Here is a 22655-nt window from a genome sequence, read left to right as displayed (position 1 = left end):
AAATTTGTGTGGATTCCCATGCAGCAATCCTCAATTGACTATGAAAAGTGTACACATATAAGAATGAAGTGTCCTACTGACATGTTGCTTTTTATGTGTTACAGAGTGATCATCTATGTGCCAAACAAATCAAAACACATTCACCATCACGTACACCTCCCTCGTCGTGTACACCACCACTATGTAGGAGGTCCTGTACACCACTTCCATACCAGGTTCTCTCACAGTGCTTCTCATGGTGGATCTCACTTTCATGCTTATTAAGGACTAGTCTCATAACACCATCATGTACACCTCCCTGTTTGTGTACACCACCACTAAATGTGGAGGTCCACTGTAAATGGAACAATGTTTTTATGCAGCAAAATGTTTTCAATAAATTGTAGAACAACAAACTTCCTTATAGCCTTCACTGTGATAAAAAATCAACCACTTTTTCACACAATAACAACTACTTACCTTACCTTACCGCAAACTCAAACTTACCTTACCTTCCTTGGCCGCTCAAACCGAAGAAGGTTTGTGGCCTTCGCCAAGAAGTTTCCTCCACTGCTGTTGATGACAACTACAGTTTTATGTTAAATATTTCATAACAAGACAGTTTTATGTTATTCACTACTTCATTAAATAAAAATTATAAATGGACTTGTGTTTCTTTTCATGTAAATTTTCTGAGTAAAATTGTGTTTTGTTTTAACAATAGCCTATAATTATTGGTGTAAACCTTAATTTTCTGCACAAAAAACAGGAAGAAAAATTCACTTTAATGTATAAAAAAGGATTTCATACAAATATCTTATAGAAGTAGCCTATAACACTCCAAATATTAAACACACAGCCAAATAGTGTTCTTTTCTCACTCTTGTTTGAGGATTATATAGTCTTTTCTTTTATTATTCTCAATAAAATTTAGGTTTAAATTCAAATTCTACTTGATGAAAACCACAAGGATAAATTAATATACCACAACAGATAATATACAAATGTTTCAACTTTATTTGATTTAATGTCATTAACAGTTTATTTGCCAAAGCTTGCGACAGCCATATAGATGACAAATAATACAAATATTAATATTATCAATAATTTATACAGGAATTAATCAAAATGTTTACAAAAAGATGTAAATGGAATCTAAAACAATCATTGTGACATGCTATAAAATAATTTATTTGCTTATATCAAAGTAACATATATAATTATCGTAAAAGTAATTGTGTCAAGGATTAAAACATGCTGAGCAGTGGTACAACCTTGTAATTGGCACAAAGATAGGCTGAAGTGATCCAGTAATGCCTGGATAACTATCAGCAAATAAATCTACTGGTACATAATTTATATAAAAACTAGCGGCTATTTTCCCATAATTTATGTTGTTTTGCTATGCAAATTTAATATGTTTTCAATCACAACCAATTGTACAGATAACTTCATTGCAATTATTCTTTACATACAAACTATTGTTTACAAAACCCTAGACAAACAGAGCTAGTAACAAATTAAAAATGATTTTGTTATATCATATGGAAAACACCATGTTAAATGTAGAATAATTATTCGTAATACATTAGAGTAAATTTTTAATGGAGGGTAAAATATATTGGATGGACAAAAATAAAACCATGTATTTTGCTCAGGCTCTTCATGTTCATAAATAAAAACATACATTACACTAAAATACAACACATTTTCGGTCAAATTTATATTTTGTAAGAAAAAAATACTATTTAGAACTTTTTAAATTTGACTAACAACTCAGGTTGGTACACCTACTTTAATTGATATTATTACTCGACTGTTACATGTTTACTTTAGGAAACTTACGAAAACTCTAAATGTCTCGAACTAAGAATTGGATTTAGAAACAGTTTTTACAACCTGCAAGTGGTCCTAAACGAGCTAAGCTAAGTGACTGTCCTGGGCTCTAAATCGTATATACAAGTTAGTACAAAGAGTATGGCTGGGCCGAGCCCCATGTAAAAAATCGCTCACTCCACTCGTACATACACTGACAAAATAAAATACAATTACAACGGGGAAATCACATTTTTACATCAAAACAGTGTGGTCTACTGGTCACGGCTGCAGCTACGGGCTATGTACAGGGGTTCATGACTAGCCTATGACGGGTAAATCTATTCCATCATCACAGCGGCATCTGGCAGTGTCTTTGATCGTAATTTGCCACCTTAGAAACTAATAACCGAGTGAAAAGTTATTTGTGAATAAACCCTTGAAAAATAAAAACAATAACAAAAATTTACAAAACGAGCAAAAATTGTCGTTCGCTCGAATAAAATCTCGTTTGAACATAGAGCGTCTCTAAATCTAAGCTAACACAGCCATTTCTCACGAACCTGTCGTAAGGACGGGTCGATCGAAACAATATAAACTATAAAGCGAGCTAAACGTAAAAAAATTTCAACAAAAAATAAATTTCCTGTGATGATAGAATACAAATCATTTACAACCTAAGATAATTAATTACACTAATACAATAAAGCGACTATCGGATTCAATCTGTCGAGTCCACTTCATATACAGCAGTACAGCTTTAAACAGAAAAATTGTGCCCTTATTGTAAAAGTTAACTGGGATCGTATCAACATCTGAGTGTCTTTGGGAAACGTTTTGAGTGGATGCTTTCTTAAATCACGAATAAAAACTATTTTACTACAACTACCACCATATGACTGAACAACAAAAAAGGATCAAATACAATAATGAACAGCACTTTTAAAAGTCGTTTGAAAGCATTTTTAAAAAGTATAAAAAGAATATCAAAGAATTTAAAAACTGCAAAGGTACAATTAAAACCAACATAATTGGGATTTATTGATACAGAAAGCTTCCATTCAAAACAGTTTCCTCACCACACTACAGGCCCCTGGTGGGAGAGCAGCTCCTTCACATGTTATACGCTACGTAGATGGGGTCCAGTTGGTCGGCCAGGAAGCCGTCGCGTAAGTGCATCCTCTGCTTCTCTCCCCGTGAGTTGATGGGTACGACGCCAGGGTCCACCACCACAGCCACGCCTACTATCAGGTGATGCTCCTCTAGTACTGCGTTGGTCACCAGTGGTACCAGGTCTAGAGCTTCGCTCTCACTGCCGTCCAGCTCTACCACCACCACCAGCAGGTTGGTCCACGTGAACACAGCGCTGCGACAAACAACACAAACAATCAGACACTCATTGAACTGTCTTAAACTCATACCTGATCAGACAAGGTTGAAAACTGGACTGGACGTTAAGTGAAAGAGAAAAGATGGTTAGCGTGTTCGTTAAAGTACCTGTCCAGTAGTTAAAAGCGTGCTTCAACCTCTGACAAAGCTGTCATAATTCACTTAGCTTTAATTATGTAACAATTCTGGTTAAAAAATCCGTTTGTCTTTGATAGAAACAAAGGTACAAAAAGGTGTACATAAATTGAACATTAATCCATCATCCATGACCCTACTCGAGTAGCATATATTTCAATGAAAGTGACTACACCGATGTAAATACATCTTAGCAGAAACTCTATTTTAGTGAAAGCAAAACTATGTATGTAGGTAAACGACATTGTTAGAAATGCAGTCAATTGATGCACATATAAAATATCTGTATAAGTGATTTAATTTTTATTTTCATTAAGAAACGAGCCTCTTTTAACTTTGCATTTGCCTGTTCACGTAGAATTGTGGGTGGCCTATGCATAAAATCAAGCAAAGCAACCAAAGATAAAACTACTGTACCAGCACAAATACTACAAAGAATATTGGCTATTGGTTATAAAACTATACCAATCACGTTAAAGGCGTTTTCATTATTTTGTTTACTCCTATTAATATTAAGTTACTGACCATTCAGCGATTTTCTTATGACAGCGCATGACACTGTTTTCAATGTCTATGGGGTGATAACGCATCCCTCGCAGCATAATCGTCTCATCCAGGGCTCCAACCACAAACACTGCATCGTGTAGATCTAAAACAACAACTTGGTAATAGAGGTTGGCTTGTTCACTAAATTTATAAAACTCAAATAGGAAACAGTTAGTTTACCGACAATGTATACAATTGGGTATACAGAAATTGCTTGAACATTTTATTAACTTATGTTGGGAAACAAAACTGTAACATATCTACAAATTTGCAATCTGTATTGTGATTAGAGTGACAATTCTGTGGCAAGATTGAATGAAATTTACTGACTCGCGGTTTATAACATTTCTGTTTAAATATCAAAGGAGAAATTGCAATTTTTATTAAATATGACTTTAAGAGCCAAAATTTAATGTCATCATGTTATGCAACATATAATTAATTATTTCAATTCCTACTTTTATAAGTTTGGACATAACTGCCAATGACTTTAATCATGTTCAAATAAAATAATTTTACATTGATAGCTAACTGTCTAGTTACTTGTTAAAGAGATGAAAATTAGATGCACACAAAAGAAAACTCAATACAGTTTTTATAACTTATTTTTAATCTTTTTTTTATACAGTCAACAAATTTAGACAACTAAAAATCAAATAAGTACACTCTTATGTAGTTTTTAAAATTGTAAATCAAAACTCTCACAGTTGCAAAGCAGCCTACATTTTTGTTTAATCATAGGAAATGTGCATTGTAGAGTTAGTGAAATTAGTGAGTAAAAAGTAAATTCTAAGTAGAATTTGCTCTATTGATGAGTTAGTAGAAATCCAAAATGTTTGTGATCCATACAGACTACAATAGACCCTCTCTTAACAGCACCTCAAGCTGCAAAGTAAAAATATTGCATCATATTTTTACTATCAATAACCGACTATCTGAAAAATTAACTAGTCAAACATCCCTAATCCCCAATTATGTTGGGTAATCAACGCTTTACAGTAATCCAACCACACTGATTATTACAGCATTTATTAATTAATTTACACAATTACTATTGCAATATATTTCTCACATGATCAATTATGTATCAACAAATTGTAAAATTGACTTGAAAAAAGCCAGGTTCATAAAAAAATTAGACCTACACGGACTTGATTCTATCACATTGTTCTACATGCCTGGAAAAGGTCAGTCAAACCAGCTGGTTTTACAATTTTAGTCATAGAAACCATCCTCTAGTTTTTCCTGGGTAGAGAATAATCAAGAGTCTGTTAAGAGAGGGTCTACTGTAATAACAAAGTGTTAATGATACAACAATGATAACATGTATGAGTGAAGCATGCACACAATGACAGAAATGAATGATTTTCCCACACACCGGACTGTTCCTGCTCACCAGACGTGTCTTGTGGTGGGGGGTTGATGGTGAGAGCTGACAGGTCGCTGATGTCCGTCGCCTCAGAGGCCATCCCCGGCGCAGTCTGTCCTGCCACCGACTCTGTACGCCGCAGGAACCCTAGGTAGCCTGTACGAGCGTACACCTCGCCTGTGCTGCCCGTAACTAGGCGAGCGTTGAAGTGTTCCCCGTACTCGCTCTCTTCTCCGTAGATAGAAAAGTAGCCGCTGGCGTTGTGCGGACATTGCACCCAGATCTACAAGCACACAGGGTAAAGATAAGTCATTGTTATTTAAGGCTTAATTTTAAAAATTTAACTGACTCAATAAGTACAAATTCCAATATGAACGAAGTAGTCATTGACATTGAAATTGCTGCATCCAAATATCATAATTGAAATTGATTACAGTCAACAAGTAAATTCTTATAGCAAATTTCCCATAAAGAGAATATACTATTACCGTGGGGCTTAACTATTTGATCTCCAGGACTGATTTACTTTTTTGTTTTGAGGTGCCCAGAGGCTGGAAACAGCAACTGTTCAAATGAATATGGAATATATGTGCCTGTTAGCACTCAAGCCGAAATCATCCAATTTTGATGAAATTTTGTACAAACCTAACCAGTTGTTATTTTATATCAGCTTCCACAGTTATTTTTAGATACTTCCCCATTTGAGAATTGGATGGATCCATTTTCCCTGGTCATAAAGAGATTTACGATTAAACAAATAAAAAATAATAATTATTACTAAATGATATTAAGTTACTGCCTTGTATTGAACATACCTCTCCCAGATGGGAGTCCCCACATTGTCCCTTGGTGTCTGGGTTGGCTATGATGACCTTGACTCCAGGCAGAAGCTTGCCTGACTCCAGCAGACACAGAGAGTGTGGACTTCCCCTCTCTACTAGTGACACTCGGTCATTGCGCAGCGCACGCAGGTCTACGTACACACAAGATGGTTCCGGGCTTGACGCTCCCTACACAACACAACCAGGTCAGCATGGGTTATGGTACAATTACCGAATGTCATTAATTCAGTTGTATAATAAATGCACAACAACAAACAACAAACTAACTTGTCTCAGACAAAAACATATTACTAAATACTGACATTCTGTATGGTATGATCAGGTTTAAGGTTTCTATTAGTTTCTATATTAATTATTATTTGAATATTAATCAGTATTCAGACACTGAAATGTTGAAAAACATTTTTTACTTCTAATGATTTCGGACCATAAGGTGACAATTTTTCCTTCAAGTAAAAAAATCTCGTACATAGACCCCCAGTTATAACAAAAAAGTTGAATAGTGTGGTTAACTACAAAACAACGCTTTCCATTCAAATCACCCTAAAGTTAATGACGGATATAAAAGATACATGACAGTACCTGAAGGCAAATAGCGACGTTGACACGGCAGCCGAAGCTGGTAGAGACAGCCCGGGGACTGAGGCCGAGCGCTGAGAACAGTTTAGAGAAGCTTGTGGACAGGTTGATCCTCGGCCTCTCCTCAGCGACCACCACACAGGTACGGACACAAGCTAGGGACACTCCTCGGGACTTGAGCTGCTGTATAGAGGATCCTAGACCCTTGGTGCACAACTCCATCACACCTGCAGCACAGACAGTGGTGTAGGGAAACAGTCTTGCATCTTACAAACTACAATTAGTGAGCTCCCACTACTAAGCTACAGTAATTACTCCCACCACTATTACATGCAATAATAAGTTGGCTCCATCTTTCTGTACCACAGAATAATTACGTACATCAAAGGAGTCACAACGTTTTCTTTATTGTCCGCTAGATTGTTTGACTATTTTACAATATATTTTCCTTTCTATGGAAAAAATGTGATCATAGTTTAATTTGATCCCTTTAGTACTTATATTTTAGACCAAAAGTTAAGTGTCATCAGTCAGATGAATGTAGTAGGGGTACTAACCGTAGGAGCAGAACGTATCCCTCACTCTGTACTGACTGACAGCTGACAACCACAGGGCTGGGTTCACCTCCACCTCCGAGGGGGGGATCAGGATGGAATGGTGACCTGAGTAAACACTGAAACAAACAAACAATCAAATAGTAATATCTTATTTTAAACAAAAACCTTCCTACAAGTTTCAACCTTCCTTTGTTAAAAACACTGTTTGTTACAGTGAAATATTCTAATTTGTGTCTATCGTGTAGCGTTCAACAACCATTCCCTATTATCTGCTGGTACCTTTAGAATAAATTAAAAAAATCCTTAAAATATAAGCATGATGTTACAGCCTTAAATTCTGGATTAACTTACATTTGTAGCTTAAATGTGCAAGCTTAAATTATACTAAATGATAGAGAGAAAAAAACTGATTTAGTTTCACCATATTACATTGAATTGCCACATACTTAGAATATTGCATTAGACACTTCCCCCATTGTAAAATTTGAACACTTTTTTGTGTCATGTCTAATAACACTTGAGTGCATTGATATTGAGAAAATTGGAACCTCTTAGTTTAGGGTAAATTTAACTCTTCAGTTACCATTCTGGAGAACGAATAGTTAAAAAAATGTACTCTTCTGTTAGATTGTTGTAATTTATAGGTTAGTGAAATAACAAAATCATAAATGAAAGACACAACACACTCAGGAGTCAACAAACCAGAATCAACTTTCCATAAAATTGTCTGCAGCAGATACTGTAGAGAGATCAATGTAAACGGCAGTAAGATACATTTAATTACCTGCTAAGACACCAGAGCGCAAAGCCGAGGCCGCAGTAAGGGTCGAGACACAACGCGATGTGGCGTGACGGGTACAGTTCACAAGCTAGCTTCATGGATCGACACAGAGATGTCACGGCTGCATGAGACATTTTGATGCCTGCCAGCATTCCGGTGGTTGAAACACTGCAACAGTCACATGATAAGTAACTTTTACACCCCAAGGAATCAGTTATCAGAAAATAAAGAGTTGGCAAAACTAATTAAAAATAAAGAAATATTTCTTCGTAGCTGTATATCTTTAGTGAATTTCTTATTTACCAAGGGTACAAAATAAAAACCTACAATAGTAGAACTAAATGCTTTCTCAAATTCAATCTACAATTTTCTTTGGAAGATGCAAGAAAAAATACCATAACAATGTAAAAATAGGCATTGCAACTAAATGTATCACATCAATCATGATATGGAATAAGTATGAATTTATGTAACTGCAGTTTTACCTGAAGTCCAAGTAAGCCAACATCTCAGCTGTGGGAGCTCTGTACATTGCTGTCAGCTTCTTCTTAGGCATGTCGTCAGTGTCCAGCGTGACAGGCCATGACTTGATATCAACAACATTGCTGGCCTCCTGCAACACAGAATACACGTTCAATAACTTAATTGGTTAAAATGTTAAACCCTTATTTAAAATATATCAAGTAATGTAACTTTTTCTATAAAAATATATAAGTAATTCTATTGCAACATATCTAAATTATGGGAAAGCACACATATTTTCACAAGTGTATCACTTAATTGACTCAACTTTTAGTTAAAATTGCAAATATTTGTGAAACTACTAAATGAGCAATGCAATAACATGAATCCATCTCTTTTTAATTATTTTCCTATCACCTTTCCAAAGGATAACAAACCTTGGACTTGAGCAGTTTGATAACATTCTGGTTGGAGAGGACTAGAACAGACTTGCTGACATCCACGATCATACGGACAGTGGGCAGAGTCGTCTGGAGGTTCTGGGGATGAGGCGGTCGGATCGTCACGGGCACAGCACCTGCGTAACAGAAACAGCATGTGATACAGCAAAACTGTAATATTTATAGTTAATTATCAAGGTATCAAACATCTTTGAGATGTTTTCTATCAAATCAACCAGTGTTTTGGAAAATTGAAGGTACAGTAAAACTCCTTTTAACCACCCCGTTCAACTAGAAGAAAGTTTAATCGAAAACATAATAAAAATTAATGGAAAATTAGCAAGTTAACATAATTTGTGCGCCATGGCTCAAGTAATTTTACCGCCCTGGCCAAGAGAGTATAATGTAGTAGACAATGACATGGTTCTCATACTGTGATAGGGATAAGGATCAGAAACCCAATGCCAAGAAGAAATACATTTTGTGTATGCAGTTGCACATTTTATGACAATAATTTAAATACAAAAATAAATAAACGGTATCAGCATTCTGACACATACTTTCTCCCATAAGTTTGTCAAAAACCTTTATCATATGTATGTGGTGAGAGTAAATATACGCAAATGGGATTTGTACAATTTTGTTAAGAATTTAAAGGACTATAACATGCTAAATTTTTATCAAAATCGTTCGGGCCATTTTTGGGAAAATCCGATTTTTCTGTTATTTTATGGGGGTTTTATGGGAAAATGACATAATTTACAATAACCGTAATTTTTACAGAAATGGGATTTGTACCATTTTGTTCAGAATATAAAGGACTATAACATACTAAATGTTTATCAAAATCGTTCGGGCCATTTTTGGGAAAATCATATGTTTCCGATATTTTATGGGGTTTTATGGGAAAATCCCCATTAAAAATAAAAATTTCTAAAAAATAAAAAAAACTATAAAACTATAAGGACTATAACATACTATGTTAAATCAAAACCGGATTTTTTTCTAAAATCCTATTTTTCGTTAATTTATGGGGTTTTTATGGGAAAATAACATATTTGACTATAACTTTTGAACCGTAATTTTTACAGATATGGGATTTGTACCATTTTATTCAGAATTTAAAGGGCTACAACATACTAAATTTTTATCAAAATCGTTCGGGCCATTTTCGAGAAAATCCGATTTTTCCGGTTTTTTATGGGTTTTTATGGGAAAATTCCCATTAAAAATAAAAATTTCAAAAAAATGAAAAAAACGCCTGGAGATACCATGGATTAGAACCTACATACCAAATTTCATCGAAATCGGACTACAGGTGTGGTCTCTAGCTCTGTACACATCCAGACACACAGACACACACACACGTCTTTGTATGAGGACCCCCCTAGTTCAGGACGTGTGTGCACACAAACCCGTAACGGCAGCAGCGAGGACTTGGCGCGCATTTATCACTCTACCGAGGACTTCAACTTTCATCCATCGGTTTAGCTACGGATAAAATATAAATTCGCCATGTTCTATATATTTTTGTAATCTCCTCCATTACCTTATCACTGTAAAAAAAAATCTAATCTCTACACCTAACTTTCAAAACTTGTTATTTATTGCACGCTAGCGAGGACCTGTAAACCCTGGATACAACAATCGAGATCTCAGGCGGACTGCCAAAAAACGTGCGCTACCGAGGACCTTACGCTAAGTCCTCGGTCTCGCCGTTGGGAGTTCGTGTGACCCACGAACTCACATTTTGACTACTGAGGACGTTAATACGAGACCTCAGTAGCAGCGTGCATAGTTTGTATATTCTACACACTCAGGTGGTCATAAGTGAGGACCAAAGTATGGTGTATAAGACTACGCTAGTGAGGTCTTGAAGCACATCAGATATACCGTGGTCATGGTCGTTAAACTACTGATATACCATATACAGTATTAGATGGTTTGTTATGACCATATGTTATGATTTTATTGTTTACATTTTCCTTGGTAATTCGTATAACTGTCATTACAGTTGAATTTCTTTTTTAGCTAGAAGCGGTTAAGGTATGGTGGACTAGCTTTGACAATGAACTTCTTTATCTGCAGTGCGATCATACATATCACATTTGAGGTTACAAACAAACATAATGGCATATTATATTTTCTATTAGTGGCCGTGTTGTATTATATATACGTCTTCAAACTGCCCTCGGGATCCACCCCAGTTGCTCTGGGGTTTCCCATGTTAACCTTATGAGTAATCATATTTGAAAGGAATTAAAGAATTTTTTCAGTTGTTTTGACTACACAAGTTGGTTTTATGATATTCAATAGCATCACAAACTAATGCGAAAAGGGCAGTTATGAGGACTTAACTTTTTTCTATTGTTTAGGTGCAGTAAGTAGTAGAACACTAATAATTTATATCTATGGTAGAGGTTCTATACTATGGCATACAGTAAGTTTAAAGAACGAATCCGTGTCCTTTCCCAATTTAAACGCAAAGCACGAGTATAACTGCAATAAGCATTCCATACTTATACGCCAATTTCGTACGAAGGCAAGTACTCAGCTAGTATTTCATAAGAAGAGTAGAAAGTGAGTCATTACATGTTTGAGACCACATGATTTATCGAGCACTTTGACTATGGTTGAGAATGTAATGACCCACTTTCAAGTGTTACTTTTTGCTACACTATATAAAGCCTAATAATTTGTTAAATTAATAAAAATAGACATTGGAATATTTCTTGACTAAGGTTAGGAACACGTTAAAACTAATACAAAAGAGTACCTCATTGATTGTACAGGTTTGGTTGTTGCAAATTGAAACAGTTGAACAAATTTACAACGTAAAATGTTGTTGGATTAGTAAACAATGTAATGAAGAATTTTCGCAGGTGATCAACATGAAAACAGGTGATTTCACAGTAATGTAGCGAAAAAGTATTGTTTACTATCTTTTTCCCACATAAACAAACAAACATTTGTTATAGTTTTATAAAAATTTTCAAATCACATCAACAAAAACTGTACAATCAATATAAATTTGATCTTTATATAGAGGACATAACCTAAAAAATGTATTAGTTTTGAAGTTTTTACTATAATAATTAAATAGTCCAATGTCTGTTTTTTACTCTAGCATTCTATGACCAAAATGTAACACTAATCAACAGATGCTAGTCCCACATGTTTGGGAGCTTGCTTATCGCATAGATAAGATGGATCTGAGAGGCCCAAGGCATTTGCTTCAACGATTGCTCGCCTCTAGTTGTTTTGTTTTAATAAAAGATCACATTCTTAATGACTTAATGAACTTAATGAACTCATATTATTGAACATGTAAAGTATGAAAACCAAACAGTAAACTCTATATACAGTGTATAAAGCTTACAAGGATCTGAACTTAAAAACCGTAAGCCGCAAACCTATCAACCGCATACTTGAATAAAAGGTGTTCATAAAAATGAAACTTCCCCTCAAATTATCAGTTTTTCGATAAACCCTCTTCTAAGGCAGATACTTTGAATGAAGGTTTGTTTTTTATAACATCTAAAATATTGAATGTTAGTCAGCTGATCATTTTAGTACAATAAAAATCGGTTTTGAACCCAAAATAATTATCACAAGCAAGGAATTTGGTACATATGTTGGGTGTACCTTCCTTTTGAACATACTAAATAAAAGTCCCCTAAAATTGAAGCTGTGCTACAGCCTCCATATTGGAAAATAGCGTCATATTTCTGTACTTTTGGCTATAGCGACTTTATTATTAGACATACAGGAAAAATCTAAATATACAAAATGTAGTCCGTCTAGAACTACACATTTTTGTTATTTATAATTTTTCTCCAAACACCACGGTTTTTGAGTTACGGTATTTGTGATTAAGTATATTTAGTTTTTTTTTTATTTATAAAAAATAGGTTAAGCCCGTGAAAATTTATGGTCATTATCAAGGTTACGACAGTTCATCCCATTTAGTTAAATAGTGTGAAACTATAAAATCTTAAAATTTAACTTTATATAATGAGTAAAACAACTCCACCACAACTAACCTGCAGACTCAGCAAATTTCAATTTTACTGATTGGATGTTTTATTAAATGTATACAAATAAAATTAGGTTTAATAAGTACAGGGTGGCGCAGATGGATTGGGTGGTTTTAAAATACTTGTCAAACTGTCAATTTTTAAGGTATTGGATTGAAATAAAGTGCAAAACGTGTAGTTACAATGGAAGTTTATTGACAAAAAATTTGATAAGTTAGTTTTTAAAAATTACATCCATCAAATGCCTTCGTTCTCGAGCGACGCATTCTTGGAGTAGGTCCTTGAGGTTCCGCATTGCTCGCTCAAGCACATCACCAGGAATTGATCTTGACTCCTGAAGCAAGGGTCTACATGAACAAACCCCGGACCATTCAGGAGTTGAAGGCTGCAATTCACAACGAAATCACATCAATTCCTGGTGATGTGCTTTAGCGAGCAATGCGGAACCTCAAGGACCTACTCCAAGAATGCGTCGCTCGAGAACGTAGGCATTTGATGGATGTAATTTTTAAAAACTAACTTAACTAATATTTTGTCAGTAAACTTCCATTGTAACTACACGTTTTGCACTTTATTTCAATACAATAGCTTTAAAATTGACAGTTTGACAAGTATTTTAAAACCACCCAATCCATCTGCGCCACCCTGTACCTAGGTTTGCTGCTACAGGGAGGGTAATATAGTGTGTTTTTTAGTAAAATATCAATATGCAATGTAGTCCATCCAAAAATACACATTTTTTGTACAGTATTTATAATTTTTCTCTAAACCCAACAGTTGTTGAGTTATTTGCCATTAGGCAGTATAGTTAGTTTGTTTATTTATAAAAAATCTGCGAAACCCATCGAAATTGCCGTTTATTTCCAAGGTTTACGACAGTAATTCATCCTACTCAGTTAAACAGAGTGATATCATGGATAAAACATTCTCCCATAGATATTTTATCCTTGTGGATCAGCCAAAGTATTTTGGTGTTAGTTCAGTCTGGTGGACTGTAGGTAGAGGTAGTGTTTTGTTTACAAATAGTTTATAGTTATTTCAGTCATTGAAAACCTCGTTAAACCAAATAAAACGATCCAATCGTAAACAATAACTCTTACCCTAGTTATATAACCAAACAGTAAAGTACACATCACAAAATACCCTAAAATAATAGTAACAACATTTCTTCGTCACGAAAGTTCAGTGTCACCAACATGAATTAAACACGAAAAAACCTTCCAAATTTACAATGGGATGTCTAGTCTACTTGTGTTAGTGTGGTGGTGCCATCAAAATATTAAAATGTAACTTTATTAAATGGGTAAAAAATGAGTATGAAAAATAATTAATATGACTATTGCGCACTGTACAAAATATAATTTATTACCTCACAGAATACAATATTTCCTGTACTTGGTACGAGTTAATATTACTTAAATAACTTGCTCCATCTCCTATTGAAAACCCCTTCAGTTAGTATTCGAATCGTGACAAAGAATCGCCACAAACCACAATTAATTGGTAAATTTAAATTTGTAAATTGTTTATTTAAATTTCATTTAAAATCATAAACGTAAGCATAGGTTGATATACACATCACATTAAAGGTATTTATTAGTTGAATACAATGCCGCAAACCTTAGCTCAAAACAATTGCTGAGTAAAAAATGGTAGGCGTTCAAAGATTCAAAATGGCAGATTGGACATTTGTGAACGGCTGGCATTTTTGACTTGGTTGTACGTTTGAGTTCGGGTTTGTGGTATGGTATTTTACTAAATAAGACCTTTAATTTTATAACAAACTTTACCTATGCTGCAATTTGAGAGTTTCGTCTTGGCCCTCGTACGCCGTCCCCCTTAAGATGGAAAAATGTAATAATAGCTTGAAAAAGGAGACATTTATAGTTATGATTGATTTACAAAGTGTCATTCCTTTATCTCTAAAGGTCAAAAATATATTTGACCTTTCTGTTCCGGGTCTTTTCAATCGCACTGTATAGATTTACACAATGATGTTAAGGGGACAACATTCATATTCAGTGCTGATAAGAGGATAGTTTTCTTAACATCCTTGTATACCTATAGGTACAATTTAGTGTCCTTTTAACAGCCTTGTGTTTGACAAAATAGGCATAGTAACACACTTGTAGGAGAATGAATTTCCCAAATAAATCCCATACATTTTTAAGGGGACTGTCTCGTCTCGTGAACAGCCGTGTGTAATTCTGTCCTCACAACATCTTTGTGCAACGGGATTCCCCCTCTATATTTCTTATTCCGTTGCTTATTTAGTACAATCAGCTCGTCATTGGCCCTACCACAACCGGAGCCATCTAACCTTGATTCTCTGTCTATAGAACAATATCTATATATGTTGGTAAGCATATCACTGCACTAGCATAAAGATTTTCTAAACGTTACAGTCATGTAATGTTCTCTGTGTGTTGATTGATTTCAACACTGTATTCGCACATAATATTTTACCGCGGCTCGTTAATCTTGGTTTGTCAGGTCATCTGCTGATACCTTTGTTCATCTTCGTCTTCCTTATTTCTCTGCTTATTCAGTTGAATCAGCACATCGATATACTTGTCTTTTTTCCGTTTCGGCTACAGTGACCGTAACCACCTATGGTTTTTCGCCACTGTTGCCTTTACCACAACGAACGTGCATATGCTCCCGCAAACATGCCTCCGATTTCTCGTCTGTCACTCAGGTCGTAGGAGTCCTGTAGTTTTCTAATAAATGCCTAAATCGTTCCACAATTGTCTTTGGCAGTTACCCACCCCTTTTCATTTGTGAGGTGTTATATAAACAATTCAGCGCTCTCCGCTCCGCCTGACATCCATAAACCCGCACATATCTCAGGCGACAAGTGTTCTGCGAACTTCAAATTACTCTCTTTCCAAAGCTTACATTGCTATCCAACCGTAATTTAAGTTTTCGAGGCGTAGTTGACATCTTGATTCCTCCTTATTCGTTTGCGCCTAGCCGTGTATAAGTCATACTCGGTTGGTAAATGGATTTCTCACCTTTTCGCACACCATCACGCACAATCGAGTTGTAAATTTTATTGCAGTGTAGTGGAACAATTAACTTGACGTACCGGACCGATTTTGGTGATTGGAGTAGTGCCATAAAAAAATAAAAAATCACGGTCCTTACGAAAGTCGGGGACGCTTTTTGTCTCTCATATTCGTTCTCTTTCTCAGGTCGTAAAGAGTCATGCAGTTTTTCAATATATGTCTCTTAATAGCTCATAATACCTTTTGTATTCTGTAAAGTGTATTTCACAGTCGTCTTGAAGCATAATCGACGTTGTAAGTCCTCCTTATTCGTTTGCGCCTAGACGTGTATAAGTCATACTCGGTTGTTAAATGGATTTCTCAATTTTTCGCACCCCATCACGCACAATCGAGTTGTAAATTTTATTGCAATGTACTGGAACAATTAACTTGACGTACCGGACCAGATTTGGTGATTGGAGTTGTGCCATAAAAAAATAAAAAATCACAGTCCTTACGAAAGTTGGAGACGCTTGTTGTAGTATACCTGCATTTGTCTCTCATATTCGTTCTCAGGTCGTAAAGAATCATGCAGTTTTTCAATATATGTCTCTTAATAGCTCATATTACCTTTTGTATTCTGTAAAGTGTATTTCACAGTCGTCTCGAAGCATAATCGACGTTGTAAGTCCTCCTTATTCGTTTGCGCCTAGCCGTGTATAAGTCATACTCGGTTGGTATTCGCACACCATCACGCACAATCGAGTTGTAAATTTTATTGCAGTGTAGTGGTACAATTAACTTGACGTACCGGACCGATTTTAACAATTAACTTGACGTACCGGACCGATTTTGGTGATTGGAGTTGTACCATAAAAAAATCACAGTCCTTATGAAAGTTGGAGACGCTTGTTGTAGTATACCTGCATTTGTCTCTCATAATCGATCTCAGGTCGTAAGAGTCCTGCAGTTTTCAATAAAGGCTTGTTATATCTCGTATTATCTATTGTATCGTGTCAAAGATTCACATCGTTCCACAATTGTCTTTGGCAGTTACCCACCCCTTTTCATTTGTGAGGTGTTATATAAACAATTCAGCGCTCTCCGCTCCGCCTGACATCCATACACCCGCACATATCTCAGGCGACAAGTGTTCTGCGAACTTCAAATTACTCTCTTTCCAAAGCTTACATTGCTATCCAACCGTAATTTAAGTTTCGTGCACTTTCACAGTTGTCTCGAGGCGTAGTTGACATCTTGATTCCTCCTTATTCGTTTGCGCCTAGCCATGTACTCGTATTAGTCATACTCGGTTGGTAAATGGATTTTTCACTCTTTTCCACCCAATCACTCACAATCGAGTTGGAAATTGTATTACAGAGTCACCTGATTGCATATACTGCATATACGGCATTCCCGATGACGTGGAACATACTTTTTTCCACTGCCAGCGTTGGGAAAGGCCTCGCCTGGAGGCTCAACAGTCTGTACCACTGCAACAGTCTGTTACCAGTCTGTAGGACTGCTGTCGGCGGACACGGCCATACCGATAATGACGGAGGGTGAGGACAATTGGACATGTGTGTCCATTACATCAAAGGTATTCTCCGTGCCAAGAAGCTCGACCTTGACTGGGATGCGGTGTAGGGCATAAAGAATCTAAATGCCAGAAACGGTGAGAGCCCTGAGGGCTTAGGTCACATGTTTGCCTTACTTGAAGAAATGTGACAAAAAATTCTAGGTCTGTGTCCAACATAGTAGAGGAGGTTTTTTAGTGAGTAGTCTGATAAATTCAGGAGTCTCACACTACAGGCTAGACCTCTGTGAGTAAAAGCATTTTCCCTCCTACCCCTAAAAAATATCCCAATATAATTTTTAATGGAACTTATTGTAAACCCTAATAGTATTGATTGTATTGATCTGTATGTCAAAATTTATTTTTTAGTATGTGAGGAATTTTATTTTGGTGTTTTTCAACTTTCGAAAATGTACCGTATAGGCTGCAGAGTTAAAAAGACGGCGAAACTAAATTATTTATTGAAACAAACTTTTTGTGTGTTAGAATTCAAATTTAATAGTCTCAAACCCTGCCCCAAAATATGTCAATTCATAATGGTTATTACAATATAACGCAACGATAAGGTCAATAACAATTCTTATGTTACGCACGTCTATTATCCAATATAAAATTGTTTTTAAGGAACTGATTGTCAAACCTATTGATATGTATGTCAAAATGTATGTTTTTGTATGTGAGGAATCCAATTTTGGCATTTTTAACTTTTGAAAATGTACCGTTTAGGCTGCAGTGTGGGGAAAAAGGAGAAACTTATATATTTATTGATAAAAACGTTTTGTGTAAAATTCAAATTTAATAGTCTCAAAGCCTACCCCAAAATATGCTGATGCATAATGTTAGTTACAACTATAATCGATAACATAACCATAAAGTCATTAACAATTATTATGTTACGCGCGTCTATTACGTTAATATGAAATGGTTTTTAAGGAACCGATTGTAAAACCTGTTGATATGTTGTCCAAAATGTATGTTTTAGTATGTGAGGAATCCAATTTTGGCATTTTTAAACTTTTGAAAATGTACCGTTTACGCTGTAGAGTGGAAAATACAAAGAAACTAAAACATTTATTTAAAATAAAACTATTTTCTGTTGAAATTCAAATTTAATAGTCTCAAACCCTATCCCATGACGGAAAAACTAAAGTATTATTTACAAAAATTATTTGTGTTGAAATTCAATTATCGTAGCCTCAAATTAGATATTACAACTATCTTTAAACTGGGACAAAAAAGGTAAATAAACCACTGTTATTACATAGTAGCAGTTACTCGGCGCGCTTTGCTGCGCTTAACAACTATTATTTTAAATTATAATTTGATCATTACGATGAATAATAAAAGTGTATACCAAAAATAAAAATAGAATATTTTACTTAATTGCTAGTGGATGGACAATGTTGTTTTCGTTTTTTTCATTAGGTGTATAAATATATAAGTTTTCAGACGTACCTACCACCAAATGAGCACGCAACATACAGCTGTCCGTGTGAAAAGCATGAATTTTCTAAATTTAAACCGGCGATAGTCAGGGATTGCCCTTGTGCCTTGTAATGGTGATTGCGAAAGCAAGACGCAAAGGATATTGTAGTACTTAAATTCAGAGGGTAATTCGGATTAAATCATCAGTATTCTTGGGATTAAGACTATTTCTCCTTTAAACTTACCACTGATAATTTTGCTTCAATCAATTTTGGTGTCTTTTTTTAATCGTCAGTCTAGTAACGTTGCACAGCTTCGGTGGATTTAAGTTTCACATTAGTATTATTGGAGTTTCTTCTTTTAATGACAGTAATGTGGTGGGATAGTGACAAATTGAGAGGCATTTGAATACCCAAGATAGCACGCACGATTATTATTCTCTTAATAATTTATGTTAGTCTGTGTGAATATAGAACAAAATATAAAAATATTAAGGCATTGCCATCCCATTTATTGTTTATAATACTTTGATAAAGGTTTTCATGTTTACATTTATAAAATTGGAGAATTTAAACGTTGTTGAGTACACAGGTGTGCTGCGAATGAGGTTTAATATATTTGGACTTATTCAAAAGTAAAATATTCTAAAATTCTGTGCTGCACTCTGTAGAAACATTGTGGCACTATTTCAAATCATGACTAATACAATACAGAATGTTGTGATTATTCAAACCTACAAAACAGTTGGTTAAAGTAAACATCTGCTTTTAAATTATATTTATTTGTAAACATTGTAGTTAAAAAAGTCTGACATTGGCCCACTTAAAACCCTCTGGGGCGGAGCCCTTTTGACGGATCTGCACTAAACTTCACACAAACCATCCTTGAAAGATGCTTAATACTGTAATGCCTGAAAGTTTCATTACAATCTGTTGGGCGGTTTCGGAGTCCATAACGTATATACATATATACATACAAACATACATAGTTCCTCTTTTCTAGATATAGATAGTTTGTCTTACCAGATCAGGGACAAGCCACTATAATGAGTAAAATATCGTTACTTTATCGTAAATTATAAGTTTTAAAATATATTTTAGGAATATTAAGAAGAGAGCTGAGCCATAGATAAAACATGCTCCATTTGTTTGTCTATGGTTTGTCATCCTTATAGATCAGCTAAATACAATGTTATTGTTAATTAAATCTGGTGCATCTAGGTTCGTGTTTTTTACAATTCGATTCTTCTATTTAAAACCTCGTGTAACCAAATACAACGATATAAACATAAACAATAACTCGACCCTGGTTATATAAATTTTAAAGCAAAAATCTTGAAACTAGTCCGAAAATAATAGTAACAAAATGTCATTGGAACTAGCGCCCAGTGACAACAACATGAACTAGATACGAAAACTAGATTAAAATTTTACTCTGAAATGAGAAAACTGCTGGTGTTGGACAGAACCAAGATTCCCTATACCACAGCGTAGTGCATAGACAAGATAGGCTATAGCTAGACCCCTCTCCTAGACAGAAGGTCTGTATCCTTATCAGCGAGATAGTTGCTAAACCTGACATGGGAATTCTCGTGAACCTCGATGAGCACACAAGTTTTAGCAAAAGAACTTGCTATGAACTTGCTGTAAGTCTTCTTAAGTTCGGGTCTCGTTCGAATCCCCGTTCTAATTGAGTAAAACGGGCAATTTCTCTAGATTCACCGAGTTGAGTGGTTTTAGCTTGGAGTGGCTTCCTTACAATGTTTTGGCCACTTGCATTTCGCCTTATACAAATTCGCCTCGTACAAATGATTTTTTTTTTGGTGGTTCTTCCAGGTTCAAAACCAATGCAACTGCTTGCCAAGCGTGGCTAGGTTACATTTTGTGCTGCTGTTTCCTGTATTATTGTTGTTCTGAACTGTACATCCAATGAGCCACCCCAGTTTCGTTTTCTGGAGTGTTGGCTGTCCTGGTCTTTTGAATACCAATACAAAATCATAATCTTTTCATCATCATTCATCACCTATCATTTTTTTAAATTAAATCTCAAAATAATTCTTGCCCAATAAGTAAATCAATTTTGTTAGGCCTTCCGAATGAGGTGTCTGCTAGAATGATATGGTTTGGAATTTTGAAATTTGATACAACAATTTGCTCTGATGGTATCCTACCTGTTATCTTAGGAATAATTGGGAACAACTGTAGTTTTGTCTTGAAGTTCGTAACGCACGAAGCTATTGTATTTGATGTAGTTGCCTTTACCTGCTGTACGGTTTGATTTACACTTGTATACTCTGCTTGACCTTTTGCAATCCCAACTGCCGTGCGATGTTTTCAATGATGTAACAACACTCTGACCCATTGTGAAGAAGGGCTCGGCATTTTATGCCTCGGCCCGTCGGCCCACTGACCTGCACTACGGCGGTGTTAAGGATGCCCTGTGTCAAACCGACTGCATTATACTCCGCGCCAAAGCTGGTGGCGGCTGAGGGATTAGGACGGCCAGATCGGTGAGCAGGTCCGACCTATGTAGTCCTACCTGGCGGTCCTAATCCCTCAGCCGCCACCAGCTTTGGCGCGGAGTTTAGAAGACAAGAAGGGTAATGGTTAGCTGGTCCCGTAATCCGAGGGTCGAAAAAGGTTGGGGCAATAAAACGACTCCACTGGTCCCGAGAGGTCCAGGTAGTTTTGGGGCGGCTAATCCAGTGGGGCAATGAGGCATGAAGCGTGATGTAAACAAACAAAATACTTGCAGTCCTGTCCTCGACAATGAATGGTGCGAATTTTTGAATTCCCTCGCCAGGTCATCATCCCATCGCGAAGCTCTAAACAATGCATCACTTCACTCTACACGTCAACAACAGCAAATACTTGCAGCGCTCTCGGTATCAAAGAATGTTGCGAATTTGAGGTTTTGTAGCACTCACCTACCATAAGGGGAAGTTGATAAATATACCTTTAAACATCTATGAGAGAAGTAAACAAAATTGAGTACAAGAAGTAGTACTGTAATAAGCAAAGTTAGTAGGGATATTTATGTTCAAAATCAAATGTTAAGGGGAAAGAAGGAACGTGGAGGAAAAAGAAGACTGTAGCAATGAAATACTTCATCGACAAAAAGCTAGAATCTCTTTCAACAGGGAAGATCGACCTGGTAACTTTTAGCGAATTTCCCCTATAATAGGGAATAAGCTATTACCGTAGTACTCATAGTGAGACCTGGACTCGGGACCGATTTATTTTTTTCGTTTTGAGGTCCCTAGAGGCAAAAAACACCATCCGTTCAAATTCATATATAACACCACACCGTCCGTGAGCGCGATAACTCGAGCAAAAATGTTCCGATTTTGATGAAATTTGGTACAAACGTGTAAACTTATGTGTATTCGAATGAGTTTGCGAACCAGCATGATCGGACTATGGGAACAGGGGTTTATGGGGGGTTTTATGGTGTTTTCCCATTTTTGACCCTAAAAACTTAAAATTTAGCAATTTCTTTTGAAACCATTTTGTAGAGCTTAAAAAACAAATTATTTAGTATATTAAAGCGTTAATATGCGCCTAATTGTTACGGAGAAAATTCCAAAAATCTGTTATTTTAAAATTCCCATGTTATTCTTATGGAGAATAAGTTAACTGTTGTAGTTTGCTTGTTTATGAAAATATTTTGATCAAATTTGGAAAATGCATTAATTTCATACTAAACTATTAACATTAAAAAAAAAAACAAAAAAAAA

At 35.7% G+C, this 22655-nt stretch overlaps 1 protein-coding gene across 11 annotated transcripts in view; it reads right to left on the bottom strand.

Moving 5' to 3' along the window:
- Positions 1 to 976: 976 nt before the first annotated feature.
- LOC128993812 (disco-interacting protein 2-like) overlaps positions 977 to 22655 on the bottom strand; it is a 368811-nt gene continuing 347132 nt past the window's right edge. For 10 of the 11 annotated variants that reach the window (XM_054417839.1, XM_054417836.1, XM_054417840.1 and 7 more), the window contains 9 exons: positions 8892 to 9031; positions 8478 to 8605; positions 7996 to 8160; positions 7212 to 7327; positions 6658 to 6881; positions 6049 to 6243; positions 5243 to 5516; positions 3844 to 3967; positions 977 to 3160 (listed from right to left, as the gene is read on the bottom strand). In XM_054417839.1, the coding sequence (XP_054273814.1) occupies positions 2908 to 3160; positions 3844 to 3967; positions 5243 to 5516; positions 6049 to 6243; positions 6658 to 6881; positions 7212 to 7327; positions 7996 to 8160; positions 8478 to 8605; positions 8892 to 9031 (1619 nt within the window). In that variant the 3' untranslated portion in view covers positions 977 to 2907. The remainder of the gene's footprint in view (positions 3161 to 3843; positions 3968 to 5242; positions 5517 to 6048; positions 6244 to 6657; positions 6882 to 7211; positions 7328 to 7995; positions 8161 to 8477; positions 8606 to 8891; positions 9032 to 22655) is intronic. The other variant, XM_054417831.1, reaches the window with a different exon arrangement.

Source organism: Macrosteles quadrilineatus, unplaced genomic scaffold (assembly GCF_028750875.1).
Source record: "Macrosteles quadrilineatus isolate MER2022 unplaced genomic scaffold, UCM_ALF_1.0 Scaffold_5__1_contigs__length_97177068, whole genome shotgun sequence".
Classification (NCBI taxonomy): domain Eukaryota; kingdom Metazoa; phylum Arthropoda; class Insecta; order Hemiptera; family Cicadellidae; genus Macrosteles; species Macrosteles quadrilineatus.
This window is presented reverse-complemented; position numbering and strand designations above follow the sequence as displayed.